This window comes from Lonchura striata, chromosome 12 (assembly GCF_046129695.1).
Source record: "Lonchura striata isolate bLonStr1 chromosome 12, bLonStr1.mat, whole genome shotgun sequence".
Lineage (NCBI taxonomy): Eukaryota > Metazoa > Chordata > Aves > Passeriformes > Estrildidae > Lonchura > Lonchura striata.
Window position 1 is genome coordinate 8,691,709 of NC_134614.1, and position 16,752 is coordinate 8,708,460.

The window sequence follows — 16,752 nt, forward strand, 5'->3', positions numbered from 1 at the left end:
TCTACTGGCAGCCCAGAAAACCAGTTGTGCCCTGGGCTTCATCCAAAGCAGCATGGGCAGCAGGGGAGGGAGGGGATTCTGCCCCTCTGCTCCATTCTGGTGAGACCCACCTGGAAGACTGCATCCAGCTCTGGGGCCACAGCCTAGGAAGGATATGAACCTGCTGGAAACAGTCCAGAGACCAGCAAGGTGCCAAGATGAATTGAGGAAAGGAGCACCTCTGAGGAAAGGCTGAAAGAACTGGGGTTGTTCAGCCTGGTAAAGAGAAGGATTTGGGGTAACCTAACTGTGGCCTTCCAGTACCTGCAGGGAACTTACAGGAAAGATGGAAAGAGACTTAAGAGTTATAGGACAAGGGGGAATGCTCCACATAAAGAGTAGGTTTAGATTAGATATCAGGAGAAAGCTCTTTACTGTGAGGGTGGTGAGGCACTGGCATAGGTTTCCCAGAGAAGCTGAAGCTGTCCCATCCCAGAAGTGTTTAAAGCCAGATTGGATGGGGCTTGGAGCAACCCAGTCTAACAGAAGGTGTCCCTGCCCATGGCAGGGGGTTGGAACAAGATGAGCTATAAGGTGCCTTCCAATCTAGGCTGTTCTGTGAAATGCTGCTCCTGATCAGAGCTGGCCTTGTGCTGTGTCCCATTTCCATCACCAGCTGGGCTGTTCATTTGTTGCTCGGACACACCCGCAGCCGGTCGGACACGCCCGCAGCCGGTGGAAGCGCCGCTGAGCGGGAGCGCCCGGCCCGTCCCGGCCGTGGCGGGGCCGGTGCCGCCACCGCGCGGCCCAACCGCGTCAATGCCCGGGGTCTCCTCGTGCCGGAGCTGCCTCCTATCACAACCACCTGGAGTTGCAGATATTCCTCCTCTTCCTCCCCCTCAGGCTTTGCGGCTGTTTCTGTTTCGGCTTTATGAGGTGACAAGCCAAACTGTCCAACAAAACATCGCTCATTGGCACTTACTGTTGCCTGTGGCAGATGCCTGGAAAGGTCAGATCATTGCCTCCAGGTAGCACAGTGAATCCTCATGTTTTAGTCCTCGAAGTTACCCCCTTTTGTCACAGAAATGTTTGTGTGTAGAGAGTAGACATGAGTCCTTCTTACTGGAGTATTGGTAGATGCTGGAGCATGTCCAGAGAGGGGAAATTAAGAAGGCTGAGAAATCTGGAGCATCAGTCTTATGAGGAGCAGCTGCAGAGACAGGTGGAAACTGGAGAAGAGGAGGCTCAAGAGAGACCTTATCACTCACGAGTCTGAAAGAAGGCTTTTCCAGATAGGTGGGTGTTGGTCTCTCCTCCCAAGTAACAATAAGATGAGAGCAAACAGCCTCAACTTGTGCCAGGGGAGGTTTAGATTGGATATTAGGAAAAATGTCTTCAACAAAACCTCACTGGAACAGGCTGCTCAGGGGAGTGGTGGAGTCACCATCCCTGGGGGGATTTCAAAACCAATTAGATGTGGTGCTTGGGGGCATGGTTCAGCGGTGGACCTGGACCAGTTGGGCTCTCTGACCTCAAGAGTCCTTTCCAACCTGAACAGTTCTATGGTGTATGCTTCATGCACCTCAATTGCATTTCTGTTTCCCAGTTTAGCTTATCTGGTAGTTTATACTGGGTTTTAATCCCTTCCAGTTCATCCACCCTTATAGAGATCAGCACAAGCCATAACACACTGGAAGTCCTTTTTCATTTCTGCCATCACCCTGTACTGCCACAAGAGCAAACTCCAGAGTCTGAGGTAGGACAATATTTTAGTTGCTTTTTCCATTTGATAACTGGAAAACAAAGGAGGTGAATGGTAATGCTTCCTCCCCTCTAGCTGCAATCAATACTCTTCTATAACTCAAAATCTGTCTCTGCAGTTGCTCAACACAGATTAGTTTCTTCTGTTTCTCTCCGTTTCCCTATGGGAAAACAATCCCTTTTTTTTTTTTCCTTCATTGGTTTGTGTTTTTTTAGTCATAGGATATATTCCTCTGCCACATACATCTACATCTATACATCACTTCCAGATTACTTAAATAATGTTATTAGGAAAAATGACCAAATAGGGGGATAAAAAGCAGCCTGGGAAACTTTACTCTGAGCATGGAAGAAATAAAGTGGTGGGTGAAATGGCTCAGAGGAGGAGGTTTCATGCAGAAGACAATTGATGGACAGGTGGCTGCTTTGCATGAGGTTGAATAATTTTGGTTGGTTCTCCAGATTCTCTGAAGACCCTGATTGAAACTGATGCTGTTCACAGTCTGTCACTAAGGAGCTGCAATCAAGTAGGGCTCAAATACTTCCCTCCCCCGTGCTCTTTGTAGCTGCTGCTGTTAGACAGGAAAAATCTTAGTTCAACTCTAGCATTGCTAAGAAAAATGTGACCTCTGAGCTCGAAGCGCCGTGCTTCTGAAGGGAACGTTCTGTAACACAGAAAGATAGAATCTTTTTATATATCACTGCTTAAACAGTGATCCAAAATAGTCTGTAACTGTCCTGACTTACACTGAGTCCAAAGCCTTGCCTGTTTGGCAGCCTTCAATGCACTCTTATTATCAAATCCAATCTGCAGCAATTAAATTGCATCTTGGCATTTGAAGGTGTGTTTGGGCTTTATGTGATGGGTTTGTTTGTTTGTTTGTTTTTGGTTGATTTTGTTGTTCTTTATTTTGGGTTTTTTTTTTTGGTTGTTTTTTAGTTGTATGTTTTGGGTTTTTATTTATTTTTTTTTCTCCACAGAATAAAGGGAATGTTTTTTTCCCTACGTCTTGGTTGTGTTTCTCCTTAGGTCAGGGAAGGCCGGTGGGTTTGCCCTCAGTTTGGAAAGGGATTGGTGGAACTCGGAAGCTTTTTCAGCAATCTTTGGCAAACAGCGCTTGTTGAATGTTACCGCATCTACCGCGCATCTCCTCCCGTGAGCCAGGCTGCAGTTCTGGGCTGGCTTCGGAGGAGCGCGGGGCTGTGGAGCAGCGCCGCAGCTTTGGCGGGCTGAAGTGCTTGGCCATTCACCCTTTGTCGTGTCCCCTCAGCGTCCCGCCCTGTTGCCCGGTGTCCCCTCAGTGCGAGGCGGTGCCGCCGTGCCCCCTCGGGACCGGGCCGGGCCGGGCGGTGCCGCCGTGCCCCCTCGGGACCGGGCGGTGCCGGGCGGTGCCGCCGTGTCCCCTCGGGACCGGGCTGGACCGGGCCGGGCCGGGCGGTGCCGCCGTGCCCCCTCGGGACCGGGCGGTGCCGGGCGGTGCCGCCGTGTCCCCTCGGGACCGGGCCGGGCCGGGCGGTGCCGCCGTGCCCCCTCGGGACCGGGCCGGGCCGGGCGGCGCCGCCGTGCCCCCTCGGGACCGGGCGGTGCCGCCGTGCCCCCTCAGAACCGGGCCGGGCGGTGCCGCCGTGCCCCCTCGGGACCGGGCGGTGCCGCCCCGCTGACGCGCTCCGGCGCGACGGCGGCCGCGCCACTTCCTGGCGGCGGGAGCGGGGCGATGGCGGCGCAGGACGTGCTGGGCCAGACCGCCCGGCTGGCCTCGTCCAGCGCCCTGCTGCAGGTGCGGGGCCGCCCCTCCCTCCTTCCTCCTCCTCTTGCCGCTGCTGCTCGGCGGGGCGCCGCAGGTGCTTCCCGTGCGGCTTCTTTCGCAGGTGCTGTTCCGGGTGGTCACGTTCGGGCTGAACGCCTTCACCCTCCGCTACCTGTCCCGGGAGCTGCTCGGCGTGGTCAATGTCAGGTGAGGGCTGTGCGGCGGAGCTCGGGCTGCTCTGCGCCTGTCACTGCGAGGCTCTGATCAATGCTCCTGGCCGTGTCACGGTGTTTGGTCATTTCTTGCCTCCCCAGGTCTGTTTTGGCCTGAAACACCGGTATCACTGTTGTGTGTTTAAACCATCAGTTTGGGGAGTAAAAACTAGATACAATGTGCTTTTGCTATAGGATATACTGTAGCTTCACATTTGGTCTGCAGCCTGTATTTTTGCCATTTGAAACATCACACGAAATTACTTTCCGTTTTTAGGAGATGGTGATAATTTTGCCTCGTATAACCATGTTTGCACACCTGTAGGAATTTGTCTGCCAGGCAGTCGTGTGTAAAAACTGATGCTACTGCATGAAGGATTTACAATTTATAGAAAAGAAATTGTTTTCTCTCCTTTTTTTTTTTCCCCTTTTCACCCTCTTTAGGCTGACTCTGCTGTACTCAACAGTTGTCTTCCTCGCCAGGGAGGCGTTTCGCAGAGCTTGTTTAAGTGGAAGTGCCAAGAGAAACTGGACCAAAACAATTAATCTCTTGTGGCTGACGTAAGATACCCTTAAAAGTTTACTTCCTTAAAATATTTTGTTTTTGTCTGGGAGCTCACAGAATGAGAAGAAGTGTTTATTTACTGAGATAATTATTTCAGAAGCCTCAGTTATGTTTCTGATCTAGGACTGTTGTAGGAACTTGCTCGAGTCTGGTGCTGTAGCATTTTTGGACTTGATTTTTTGTTGGAGCACATGAGGAAGTTCATTGCAAAAAGTGCCATTTTTTCTGTTCCTTGAGTTTTATTTGGGCTGTAACTTTTGAAGGAAAACCCTGTTGCACCAATATGTAGCCCTTTGTTTTTTCTTCGTTTTTTGCCCAGTTTTGTTCTTTTATTACCCAGTGTGCATTTGTGAACCTGCAACATAAATGTTTAGGTAGGAGAGATGTGAAATTAGACAACAAGGAGGAAGTAGGGTTGCCTCTTTCAGCTGTGATGCTGTTTATAGCAGAACAGCTTAAAGTCCACAGGACACTGCAACAAGCGATCACGCACTGCAGTGTGGCTAAAGTGGATTTTATAGCTTGTTTATCCTCCTGGTTCCTGATTCTCTCTGCTTTCTCCCTCTGTCAGCTCTAGCTGCTGTGTAGCCCCAACTGGGCTGGGCTGGGCAGTAAATTTACCTGCCTGATATGGTTGAAAACTACCCCTGCATGATCAAATAGTATTCTCCCACTGGGGCACCTGACTTTCCCTGGAACTGCCCAGCTGTTACTTGGATCTGGCCCAGAAAGGGGGGGTTATGAGTGGTCATCTTCATCCAGGTATGAAGCAGAGGGATTGTTCCTGTCAGGGAAAGGTGTAATAGTAATATTTAAAATACATTGTTTCTGTACTGTAGTCAGCTTTCTGCTGTGTGATAGCCTTTCAAGCAAGCTTTGGCAGAGATGACACTGATTGTGTGTATATTTTTGTTTTAAATTTTTCCTCATAGAGAAGCGTAACTTCAAATGAAGGTTAACTTTGGTGAAGCATCTGAAATACGTGTTAGGAGCTTGATGTCTAATATCTTAGGGGTCTGATAGTGTGAGGGTCGAAGAGATTCTTGCTGCAGTGATGTAAAACTTGATGGACTCTGTCAGGAGCTCTGTTTCTGAAGCAGTGTCAGCAGAAAAGGATGTGCAAGCTGATGTGGGATCAGAATTGTTTGCTCCTAAGGCACAAAAATGCAGATATTTGACCTAACGGGTCTGGAGTAGAAAATGGGCAACTCATAAAAAATGTTTTCTGTAGAGTGCCTTAAGGGTGTTCATTACAAAGGAAAATATTAATTCTTGGTATGGTAACAACAGGAATTAATTCCTCAGGGCCTTTTTTTGTGTAATCATTGTGGCCATATGTGATATTACATATGTGGCCATATGTAATCTAATATTTTTTTTCCTGTTTTGTTGGGGTATTTTTGTTTTGTTTTTGGTTGTAGTGTTTTTTGTTTGTTTGTCTTGGGTTTTTCCTTTTTTTTTTTTTGTTTCTGCTGCAGTAACATTTCCATTAATTAGTTTTTATATTTTTTTAGAGTCCCTCTTGGTGTCTTTTGGTCTCTTATCTTGGGCTTAGTCTGGCTATACTTGCTTGAAGTACCTGATCCTTCTGTGGTTCCTCACTATCAGGCTGGTGTAGTGGCATTTGGTCTTTCTGCCATTATTGAACTCCTGGGAGAGCCATTCTGGGTTTTAGCACAAGCTCATTTGTTTGTGAGACTTAAGGTTAGTAAAGTCTGTGGGGTGTGTGCATGTGGGGGGAATCTTTACTGAAAAGAACAGATTACTGACTTAGATCTTTGTATATTCAAGCTTACCTGTGTGTACTGTTTAGTACTGCGTGGCCTAGTTTGTAACATACCCAGGAATTTGTACCCATTAAAATAAGCAAATTGGTTTATTTAGACATTATCACCTTCAAGTTCCTTTAATCCTGAAACATAGGTTTTAACTGGAGGGAGAGACACTGCTTCCACAATTCTTCATGAGATATTGAGACTATGATAGTCTCAAGCAAATATTTTTTCCATATGTCCTGTAAAAAGAACGGGGTAATGCTAGAATAGAAAACATACAGAGCAATGACAATCTAAGCTGGTCAGCTCAGCAAAAAGAAACTGCCATAAAGTCATGCTGACTTTGAAAAATCTTACATTCCTACATCAATTCTGTGCATTAAACATATGTATTTTAAGCTTGTGTACATGCTTAAGTTGTCAGAAAATAACCCGTCTCTGTTTTGTGTTTCTTAAAGGTAATTGCTGAAAGCCTTTCAGTAGTGTCAAAATGCATTTTGACAGTTACTTTAGTAATCCTTTATCCTCACTGGGGCCTTTACATTTTTTGCTTGGCTCAGGTAAGTTCCCTTTGTTCCCTCTCACCTGAATTTTAATTTTCCTTTGATATTTAGCCTGCTAAAGAACTTTGTGGAGCTGAGAGAAAAAGCTCCTGGGAGGTTTAAGATTTAGAATTTATATTTAGTATTTTCCTAATATTCATTATTGACTTGGTGCTTTGACATTGAGTGAAAGGGAGGTAGAACGAAACTCCTTCCATCTGTGAAGGCACATCTTGCAAATAAGGTTATGTTATTCTAATCACACAGAACCTTATCAGCCTAATCAAGTGCTAATCAAGTGCAATTAATTCAGGTTAAAACTTTTTCTTGATGACAATGAAGGAGGGATAATTTTTCTCCTTCAAGTTTTTGCCCTGGCTGTTGTAGATCTCTTATAACTGATGGAAATTGGAAATGTTCTATGAGGTGAGAGATGTAGGCAGTAGCTACTCTGTCAGCTTGATTTTTGATTGAGTAATTGCTTTATAATTGGACCTTCAACGTTCTATAAATGATGAATAAAGCAGGAAAATTATCAAAGGCCTATGATAACCTATAGGTTAAAAAAAGGTAAAAAGCTCAACAGCATTCTCAAGAACTGTTCAAATCCTTACCTAGTTTAATATTTGGTAGGCATAAGAACTACTTACATTTTCTTCTCACTGTATTTTCACCTAATATATAATTCTGCATTTCTAAGTTAATTTGGTTTCACTGTTTTTCTTTTCTCGTTCCTGATCTTCCCAGCTTTTATATGTCAGTGTTCTGGTAATGTGCTATGTAATTCATTTTGTCATGTTTTTGGGATCTCCTGAAGCCACAAAGAAATCATTTCCAGTTGCTAGAGTGAAAGGTCTATTACCTAGCTTTGTGGAAGATGAGGTAAGTTGTGCAATTTATTTCTTGATTTTCTTCTTAAAATCTCACGTGAAGGCACTTTGAATGTTGCTTTTAGACTGGGGTGTAAATTGAGTAGTTTTGGGGTTATTTTTGCACTATAGAAGGATATGACTGATTAAGTTAAAAATATTACATAGAAATTGTATTTGAAGTTTATATTAGTAAAATTCTTGTCAGAATAACTTAATGAAACTTGAACTCTTTGTGGTTTTGGGTTTGTTGTTGCCAACTGGGTGTGCGCAAAATATTAGCAGACATTAACTGGAGATAGACCATCTCCACTGTGCAGGGGAATGACCAGCTATCACTGGATCTGAGGCAGAAAATAAACCAGAACCATATAACAGTGAATTTTTTGGTACTTTGATCTCTGCACAAAATAGCCATAATGTTCCACAGCATCCTAGAGATACACAAATATCCCTCAAACAAAAATGAAGCAAAGAAAGAAATTAAAAGACTCATTGAGGAAGACAACATTCTGGATAAGATTTACAGATTGGTTGCGAGTCTTAAAAGGACAGTTTGAAGAGCAGTAAACAGTTCATATCTCCAGTGAGGGTAAAGTTATATTGGCACTTTAAACACTCTGAGTTCCTAACTCTAGCCTTGATTAGTATTTTCTGTAGAATGCTCTTATGGGTACTTTCAGCAGCAGCAGCACTTTCCAACAAGCGAATCAGTTTTTGCCAGATCAGTGATGTTGGTGCTTGAATTCAGCAATATTTTACTAGTGGTTAATAACTGTGGCATTGTGGGTTTCCTCACCACTGCAGTTAGAGCTACCCTAGCGTTGCACTGCCTTGCTGTTTTCTATTTCTACTCTGTAACATCAATCACATTTGTTACATTTCAGTATTTATTTTCAGACCTTTGTTAACTGGAAGGAAGCACGCTTGACATGGAGTTTCTTCAAACAATCCTTCTTGAAACAGATTTTGACAGAGGGTGAGGCTTGACATAAAGGTGTGAGGGAAGAGGGGTCATGAAAACTATTTACAAAATTGACTTAAAGCTTCAGGAAGCTTGGGTGGGGGAAGATGAGGCACATGATTGCCAACCTGAAAGGAGTTTTTGAAGGTTTTCAGAACTAGGTGCTATCCTATTTGACTTTGTCTCTTGAATGCTTAGTATTGGAAGTGCCTGAACAAGTATTGGGTAGGATTTAGAGGCTTGTTCTGAAGTTCTTTATTTTGGACTTACAGGTGAACGTTATGTGATGACTTTTTTGAATGTGTTAAATTTTGGAGATCAGGGTAAGTATGATGGTATTGTGGAATGGTGACAGAGTTTTCTTAGTCACTGCTCTTCATGTAGTTCTGAAAATGGCCTAAAGTGTTTGAAGATAGCTTGAAAGTCTGAGAAGGTTTCAAAGCCTTTGAGCTGCATTTCAGGGAACTATTAATATAAACTTTAAGATAATAGAATTATAGAATAGCTTGGGTTGGAAATGACCTTCAAGATTATCTAGTTCCAGTCCCCCTGCCATGGACGTTCACTAGATTTATATCTTTGCATTCTCGTGTATCAGAAAATCCTTACATTCCTGTTCTTATTTGGTGAACTTCATCATGATCATCTAATTCCTCTACAGCAAGAATTCTAAGTCTAGATTCACTTTCTGTCTAGCTGGTGCTTTTGTCTTACCTTTGCCATGAGCAAACCTTGCAATTTTAAGGTGTAGTTGCTTGATTGTCAGAATTTTTAGAGAATACTGCTTCAATGTTGCACTAAATAACACTTGTTTTCTCTTTTTTTGGGGATGTTAAATTAGAATTCATGTTGTTATTAAAGATTTGGAATTAAAATATGTCTAAAACTCTGAGATTGCCTTTTTTTTATTTAAGGTGTATATGATATTGTGAATAACCTCGGTTCACTGGTGGCCAGGTTTATCTTTTTGCCTATTGAGGAGAGCTTTTATGTATTTTTTGCTAAAGTGCTGGAAAGAGGGAAGGCTGTAAAGGACCAGAAGCAGGTATGTTTGTTTGGATTAATTACTTGTCAAATTGTTGATTTTTGTTACAGATGAGTTGCATCACAGAAGCGTGACTGACAGAAATATGTGTTTAAATTTGCTTATTGAGGCTGTTAAAATTGAAAAATGGAGAATAAAAATGTTGAGTGTGACTGGACCAAAAAGAAAAGAGAATGGGTAAAATAAGGAAATAGAAATGAAAATATGTAGTGGTATAGTGCTGCTTTGCATCAATAAAGTTAACTTCAGCTGCTCCAAGCAGTGTGATGGAAAGCCTGCCTTACTGTGTATTTCCAGATATAGCAAGCCATTATTTAAATAATGAAATCTAGTAAATAAATGCTATCTGGAAGTACTTTCTTTACATAAATGTAGCTGTTAAATAATGTTTCTGAAGAGTGCTACTTTGGGAAGAAAATAATTGGATTTTCCTTGTGTTTGAGTTATATGAGGAGGATTAATGAATAGGAGCTTTGTTCCACAGAGTATTATTCTTGCTCACTCATGAGGGTCAGCCTGTAGCAGTCCTGCTAATTGCACATCAGCACACAATTAAATCCTGTGCTACAGGTCTGTGGTGGGCTAAGGGAGGTGTCTGTATTTCGTATAAAACCTACCGGGTGTGTAGAACTGAAAAAATGGTGGAATAATAAATCTGTAAAAAGTGTTACCAAGTTAAGAGCATGTGTGTGGATAATTCAATAACAAAGGATACGTTTCACACCTTTTTAGACCATGCAAACTGATTTGTTTCTCTGAAGGAGCATTTCTGCATGAGAGTGGCTGTTATTACATTGATTTTGGTTCATGTAATTTACTGTGTTTTTTTTCAGGATGATGTTGCTATGGCTGCAAATGTATTGGAATTGCTGCTGAAACTTGTGCTCCTGATTGGCCTCACCATTACTGTTTTTGGTTATGCCTATTCTCAGCTGGCTCTGGATATTTATGGAGGCTCAATGCTCAGTTCTGGAAGAGGTAAAGATTTATAGACCTGACAAAAAACCACCACTCTTTAGGAGAAAAACCCTACAGCTATCATGAATCTTTTATAAATCAGCAGTTTAGGTTTTTTCCTGTGAAACTGCTATTGAAATCTGTGATTTAGCTCATCAGAATCCTTCATCTTGCTTATTTGTGTTCTTCTCAAGATATCTAGACAGGAAACTTGTTCAAATGAACTAAAGTGCTGGGAAGGATGGATAAATATAATTGCCTGGCAGAAGATTCACAATAGTACAGCCAGGATGAAAACAATCCCCCCTACTGGCTGGACAATACCCTTACCTACAGACAGGACCAAAAGTCAAATGGACTGTTCCATCTCAATCCCCAAAATGTACAGTTCATCCCACACCTGCAACCCTCCCCGGAAGCATCAGGTGTCTGTGACCCCATTGGCCTAAGTCTTGTTCCAGCCCACCTGGAAACCCCCTGATAAGGGGTCTCTGAGGGGCCAGACGCTCTCTTGGATCTTCTCCCCTCCTAGAACTTCCACCCTCTCCTCGAGCATCCTCTCTACCCCTTGTCTCTCCCCTCCACCATCCCCTCAGGCCTTGCCACGCTGCGTCTGGCAGCTCCAAGCAAGACCTTTCTCCATCCCTAATAAACCTGATATTCTAAGAGCAGCCTTCAGAGATCTCTCGTCTCCATTCATCCAAACCGTCCTGGAGCACAGCCTTCCCTACACTAAAGCTTCCATTATTAGTATTAATGTTACAAATTCTGTCTCTTAATATCAGTGTCTGTAAAAACAAAGTGGTTTGATAAAAGATATCATTAACTATTTCTCTTTCTAATGTGTTTTTTAGGTCCAGATCTCCTCCGGTGTTACTCGTTGTATGTCCTGTTTCTTGCTGTTAATGGAGTAACAGAATGTTTTACATCTGCCTTAATGTGCAAAGAAGAAGTGGACAGGTAGGAAACAGTGCCTACAGAGTGTTCCTGTGAATTTATTTGTGCTGACCTTAAAAAGGAATTGGTGCTTTTGCACAAAATAATATCCTGCCCCACAGAAAATAACTCCCTGCTAGGCAGTGTGCATTTAGATTCAGATATAGAAGCTTTAGCAAGAGTTGAAAAGTTTGGGTAAGAAAGGTCAGAAACTAAGAAATATTGTTAATTTAGCTTTAGGCAGATCACTAACTGATAAAGTAGTTTAAATGTGTGTTTTCTGCACAGATGAGCTTGAAGTTACACTTTTTAAGACAATCACTTGACTCACTGAAAGTTTGCAACTATTAACATTTTTCATGTAAAGGTACTGGACATACACTTAGGAATGGCCCAAGCTGTGGGTGTGAATCCAGTGGTTTACTACTTTGTAGGAGGTTGGACTAAGTGACCTCCTGAGAGCCCCTCCAGCCTGGATTATTTCCTGGTTCTGATGTGGCCCTTTCAAATTAATTTCAGTGAGATCTATTTTCCACAATCAAAGTGAGATCTTTTTTGACTTTGCAAGGGCTGCTTTCACCACCCCTTTAAAATGTGCACTAGTTTTCCAAGTCACTGTTTACAACAGAAATGAAATAAAGTGTCAATTTGTTCTTGAGCATTCATTTTCTTTAGTATATTCCTAACATAAAACAGCGAAAAATGCACAAGTTTTTACATAACTAATAATTGTTATTAAGTTTGATTTTCTGCAATGAGTGCACAACTGTTTAGTGTAATAGAATTCTGTTCACATAATGTAATTCTTGGTTTAATTTGGTTGATGTATTTTCTTTTCTTTCAAATGATTTTTTTTTATCCTCTCATTTCTCAAATTTATTTTCACTAGAAGATGGCAAAAGAAATTCTGTTACTGATGTTAGAAAATAAAAGATCATTAGTAAATGAATGCTGGAACTGCATGCATTGTTAAATTATTTCTTCTTTTTGTTTTTTTTCCCTAGGTACAATTTTGTTATGCTGGCTTTGTCTTTGATATTTCTGTGCATCTCTTATTTCCTGACCCACTGGTATGGCAGTGTGGGCTTTATCCTTGCCAACTGCTTCAACATGGGCATCAGAATAGCTCACAGCACCCACTACATCCATCACTACTTCAGAGAAAGCAGCCACAGACCCCTCACAGGCCTGCTGCCCTCACCAGCTGTGCTGCTGGTTTACATCCTCAGTGCTGGGGTCACTGCTTTCTCAGAGGTGAGCTCCTTCCTCTCTGCTCTCACGGACCATGCTGCTGTCAGGTGACTTTTGTGTCCACAGAAAGGGGAATGCCATTAGGAAAAAAGGCTTTTGAGGATAGGCTGGGAGATTTGCATTACAGAAAGGCAGGATATATTGTTAAGAGATTCTTTGTATCAATGTTCTCTGCCACCTGTACAAGGTGGATCTGACAAGTAAAATAAAATCTAACACATTTCTGCTGTGTGTAATTAATCCATGTTCTTTGTTATTAATAGTGGAAATTTTGCAGTGTTACCAAGAAACTGGCATTAAAAATTCTGTAATAAAAACAAATAATAACCAAAACTAGAAGAAAACCAAAAATTTGTCAGAGCACATTTAACACATTTATTCAGTACAAGATGGTAATTGTGCAGGCTGATTATTAAGGGGATTGGAGCTTTTCAATATACAAAAATTTGACAGCTTGAAAATCCATTATGCTTGAGAAAGGAGAATTTTATGTTTTGGAGTGAGAGATTTCCAGTTTGTTAGAAAATAGCCTGATATGTTGCTGTACAGTAGCAGACTTGCCTGATAGCACCAGCAGAGTTTTGTGTCATCTCAGTTAACACATTTCTGCATGCCAGATAACAGCATCTTTCTCATTCACCTTCAGATATCTATTGAATGGTTATTTTTTGCTGAACTTAAGAACTTAAATAAGTGAATGTTGTGGCTCCTGAAGATGATTTATTGTAGGGTCAGTGCACGTGCACAGCTCTACTTGGCTTGATGGTGACGTTAGTGTGTTGGACAGAGGTGTTGGACCTTACTTCTTGTTGAGGCAGTAAATGCACTTTGTGCTGAGCGGTTTTCCTGCAATGCCTTGTTTTCTTTGTTGTAGGTGTTGTTCTGCTGTGACAAGGGCTGGATGGCCAGGCTGATCCACATCAGCACAGGTGCCCTGTGCCTTGCAGCAACCCTGGTTACCATGTTCTGCACAGAAACCAAGCTCATCCACTTTGTCAGGAGCCAGTTCCTCTCCCGCTATCTGAAGAAAGGAACATGACCTGCTCCTGTGCAGAACAGTTCTTGTACATGCTTGCAGGAAAGGGCTGTGTTTTTTCCATAAGATATGTATTGAAAAAAGGTTTCCATGTGTGTTTGGAAGCACTGATAAGGGAGTGGCAATGTTGGCAACTGGCACATGAATATTATTTTGTCTTCTGAAATGGTCAGTACAGCAGAAGAGAGGTGAATAGTTTTCTCTTTATGAATCATTCTTGTCTAAGCTTTTCTTCAAACAGCCTCTGAAGATCTAAGCTGCACCCACTGATATAACCTGGTTGACAGACTGCATGTAGAGAGCTCCCCTTCCTACCACTGGGCAGCGTAGGAAGGCCTGACGTGGTTTAGAAGGCTTTTATTTGGCATGCGTGCTGCTTAACTGAGGAGAAGATGGTCAGGGAGAAAATCCCAAAACCAACCACGACTGTGAATGCCATAAAAATACCCAGAAGCTGAGGAGAACGCTAGAGCAAGGACCAGCACCAGTGTGAGTGTTGTGGAGCAGAACACAGTGTGGTGCAGAGGGATTGAGCTGTCACTGTTTGAAGTGCAAACTAGGGAACAGAAGATGCTGACGTTTACAAGTAAATTAATGCAGTACACAGCGTGTGTCCCTGCTGGCTCTGTGAGAGTATTTCATTCATCAGATCCTTCCTGTCTGAGGGCATTGATTAACTTGTCAGAAATACTCTGAAGCCTTAACTGGAAGGGGTTTTGGGCATTGTCTGCATTAGGTGTTGAGTACAATCATGGATAGTGCAGTTCATAAGGTTACTCATAAAACTTCTTGCTTTCATTCCATTGTCTTTTGGGTTTGTCTGAGATTCTAAACACCAGCATGAACAAACTTATCTCAATAAAAGTTATTTTGTCTGTACAACTGAATGTTAAATATATTTAATAAGGTTTTTTTACAAGGAATTATGCATATTGAAGATGTTTTCATTGGATAGTAAATACTTCCTTTTGTTCCAATGTTTTTCTCATATCTTGTTTCTTTACTTCTTCAATCTCAACCTCTGGATTGGTTTGGTTTTTTTATAATTGATGAAAATTTGGATGTTCAGAAGTTCTAAAATTTTGTGTAAGGCTGCTGGTTTAGGTGTACTAATGGTGTATTATATTACTGATCTAAGATCTGAACTGGGCAGTTCCAGAATGTACAAGTGGCAGGTTTATAATCATCAATGTTCCCTTTGCAGTTTTTGGATGGACCAAAAAATGTCAAGGTATGAAAAATGTGTGCTCAGACGTGTGTAGTTGAAAGCTTTTAGTTTAATTATGTAGCAACTCTGCAGATCCTCAGACTGCTTAAAAAAAACTCACTGCAGTGGTATGGTGGAGTTCATTCTGGTGACCTCAGTGCACAGGCTGAAATGCTTTCTAGTGTCAGAGCCTTCAGCTTATAGTTAGAAATATTTTCTAAACTCTGGTAGTTCCCACTTGGAAAACATTGCCAAAGATCCTTTATTTGAGAATTTGGTGATTGAAAAATTATCATAGAGAAGCCAAAATGTGACAGTGAAGGGAAGGGAGTGGCCTTGCACAGCCAAGGGCAGTTGTCTCTATTGCCTGGCTAGAAGGAGTAGAAAAAGTCTTGCTGATTCTTCTTATGCTGTTTTGAAATCTGTCAAAATGAAACAAACTCTACCTTTTTCTGTCTTCTTAATTGAATTCAGTAATTCTTTGCCTTCTACATTTTTCTCTTCGGAATGTCCTACACCTTTTTTTTCTCTTTTCTGTCAGGTGTGGAGTTAGTTGTAAAGTACGGCTTCAAATATTGCAGAGGGTTGAAACTTCTTTATGATGAATGGTCAATGCTTACAACAGCTGCTTCTTCTTTACTTGTTAAGACAGTTGAACCTATGGCTGTGTTTTAAGGTCTATCTTTCTGTGTGCCTTTGGGATCCTACTGTGGTAATATCTCAATCTGTACAGTGAATTTTTATAACTCCTTGGAATGAGAAATTTTGTACAGCCCTGCACCTAAAGTGCTTTGGAGGTGGAAGAACTTCTCATATCAAACTGAAGCTTGAAGTCATTCTGTTTGTCTGCTCTTACAGCCCCAGCTGTACACTGATATTACTTCTGCTACTGTAATCTTGTAAGTAGGGTGATGTGAGATATTCTTCAGCGACATGACCTGTGTAGTCTCATAAATATTATTTAATATAAATGAATTATTTAGTATAATATGAATTAATTTAAAGACAACTTACATTTTTATACCAGTTTGTGTTATTTTGTATTGGCAATATGATTTGTCTTATTTCATATTGGCAAATCTCATGTCTCAAATGCTATTTTATAAGAATCAGGAATACAGTTAAGGTGACTTAATGATTGCTCATTAGCAAATTAAGGACACATTCCTCATTTAAACATCATCTGTAGGCAGCTCAGTGATGGTTGACTGGTGTTTGTGATTTGGGATGTTTTATTTTTCATTTTTTATGTGGCAGGAAACTGCAAGGAGAGACAGGACGTAGAGACCTATGAAACTACTGTTTTTTTATTTATCAGTGGGATCCTTAATGTCAGAGCTATTAATTGCTTTATTGCTAAAGCAGCAAACTCTCAAACTCAGGGACCAGGTTGAGATTGAACTTGACCACATTTCCCTGTTGTTTTAGCCTTGTTCATCAGTCAAAAGCACCACTGTCTAAAGTGTCATGAAACTGTTTTAAGGAGTTCTGAAATCTTTTCGTTTCAGCCAAAGGGGAATGAAACATTTTCTTTGGTGGGGAAGGTTATGATTTCATGCTTTGTGGTGCGCTTTTCTTATTTGTTGGATGAATGATTTTCAAGGTAACACTAAATAAAGTTTATTTCCTTTATATTTTGTTGTTGTCTTCCACTTGATGATTACTGGAGTTTTATTTGCATCATTGGTACAGCTGGTGTTTGAATTTGGTTGGATTTTCTAGGATATCTTATGTATAAATTATCAACCTAAACATACACTCCATTTTCTAACACACATGGATAAAATTTGCTGTAGTAGTTTTGTGAGAAGCGGCATCATTATAGTACATTTCCCTTCTTTGTTTCTATCAAATTGTATGAATTGGAATGGCCAAATTCCTTTGCTTGTTTTTACAATGCATTGT

The 16,752-nt window shown here is 41.7% G+C and overlaps 1 protein-coding gene across 1 annotated transcript; it reads left to right on the top strand.

The window, feature by feature from the left end:
- Nucleotides 1-3,445: 3,445 nt before the first annotated feature.
- Nucleotides 3,446-16,481, top strand: RFT1 (RFT1 glycolipid translocator homolog). The gene is made up of 13 exons (XM_021529127.2): nucleotides 3,446-3,518; nucleotides 3,610-3,695; nucleotides 4,145-4,261; nucleotides 5,780-5,969; nucleotides 6,499-6,600; nucleotides 7,330-7,464; nucleotides 8,352-8,430; nucleotides 8,688-8,738; nucleotides 9,330-9,460; nucleotides 10,294-10,438; nucleotides 11,272-11,377; nucleotides 12,358-12,607; nucleotides 13,479-16,481. Exons 1-13 carry the CDS (start codon nucleotides 3,456-3,458, stop codon nucleotides 13,641-13,643), a joined length of 1,620 nt encoding a protein of 539 aa, XP_021384802.1. The 5' UTR covers nucleotides 3,446-3,455; the 3' UTR covers nucleotides 13,644-16,481.
- Nucleotides 16,482-16,752: the final 271 nt, after the last annotated feature.

Bases quoted from the DNA above. Each gene is read 5' to 3' on its own strand.
- RFT1 (XM_021529127.2), top strand. From the start codon at position 3,456: ATGGCGGCGCAGGACGTGCTGGGCCAGACCGCCCGGCTGGCCTCGTCC. The intron at 8,431-8,687 runs GTGAGGCTTGAC...TTGGACTTACAG, and splicing joins GAAACAGATTTTGACAGAGG to GTGAACGTTATGTGATGACT. The intron at 11,378-12,357 runs GTAGGAAACAGT...TTTTTTCCCTAG, and splicing joins TGCAAAGAAGAAGTGGACAG to GTACAATTTTGTTATGCTGG.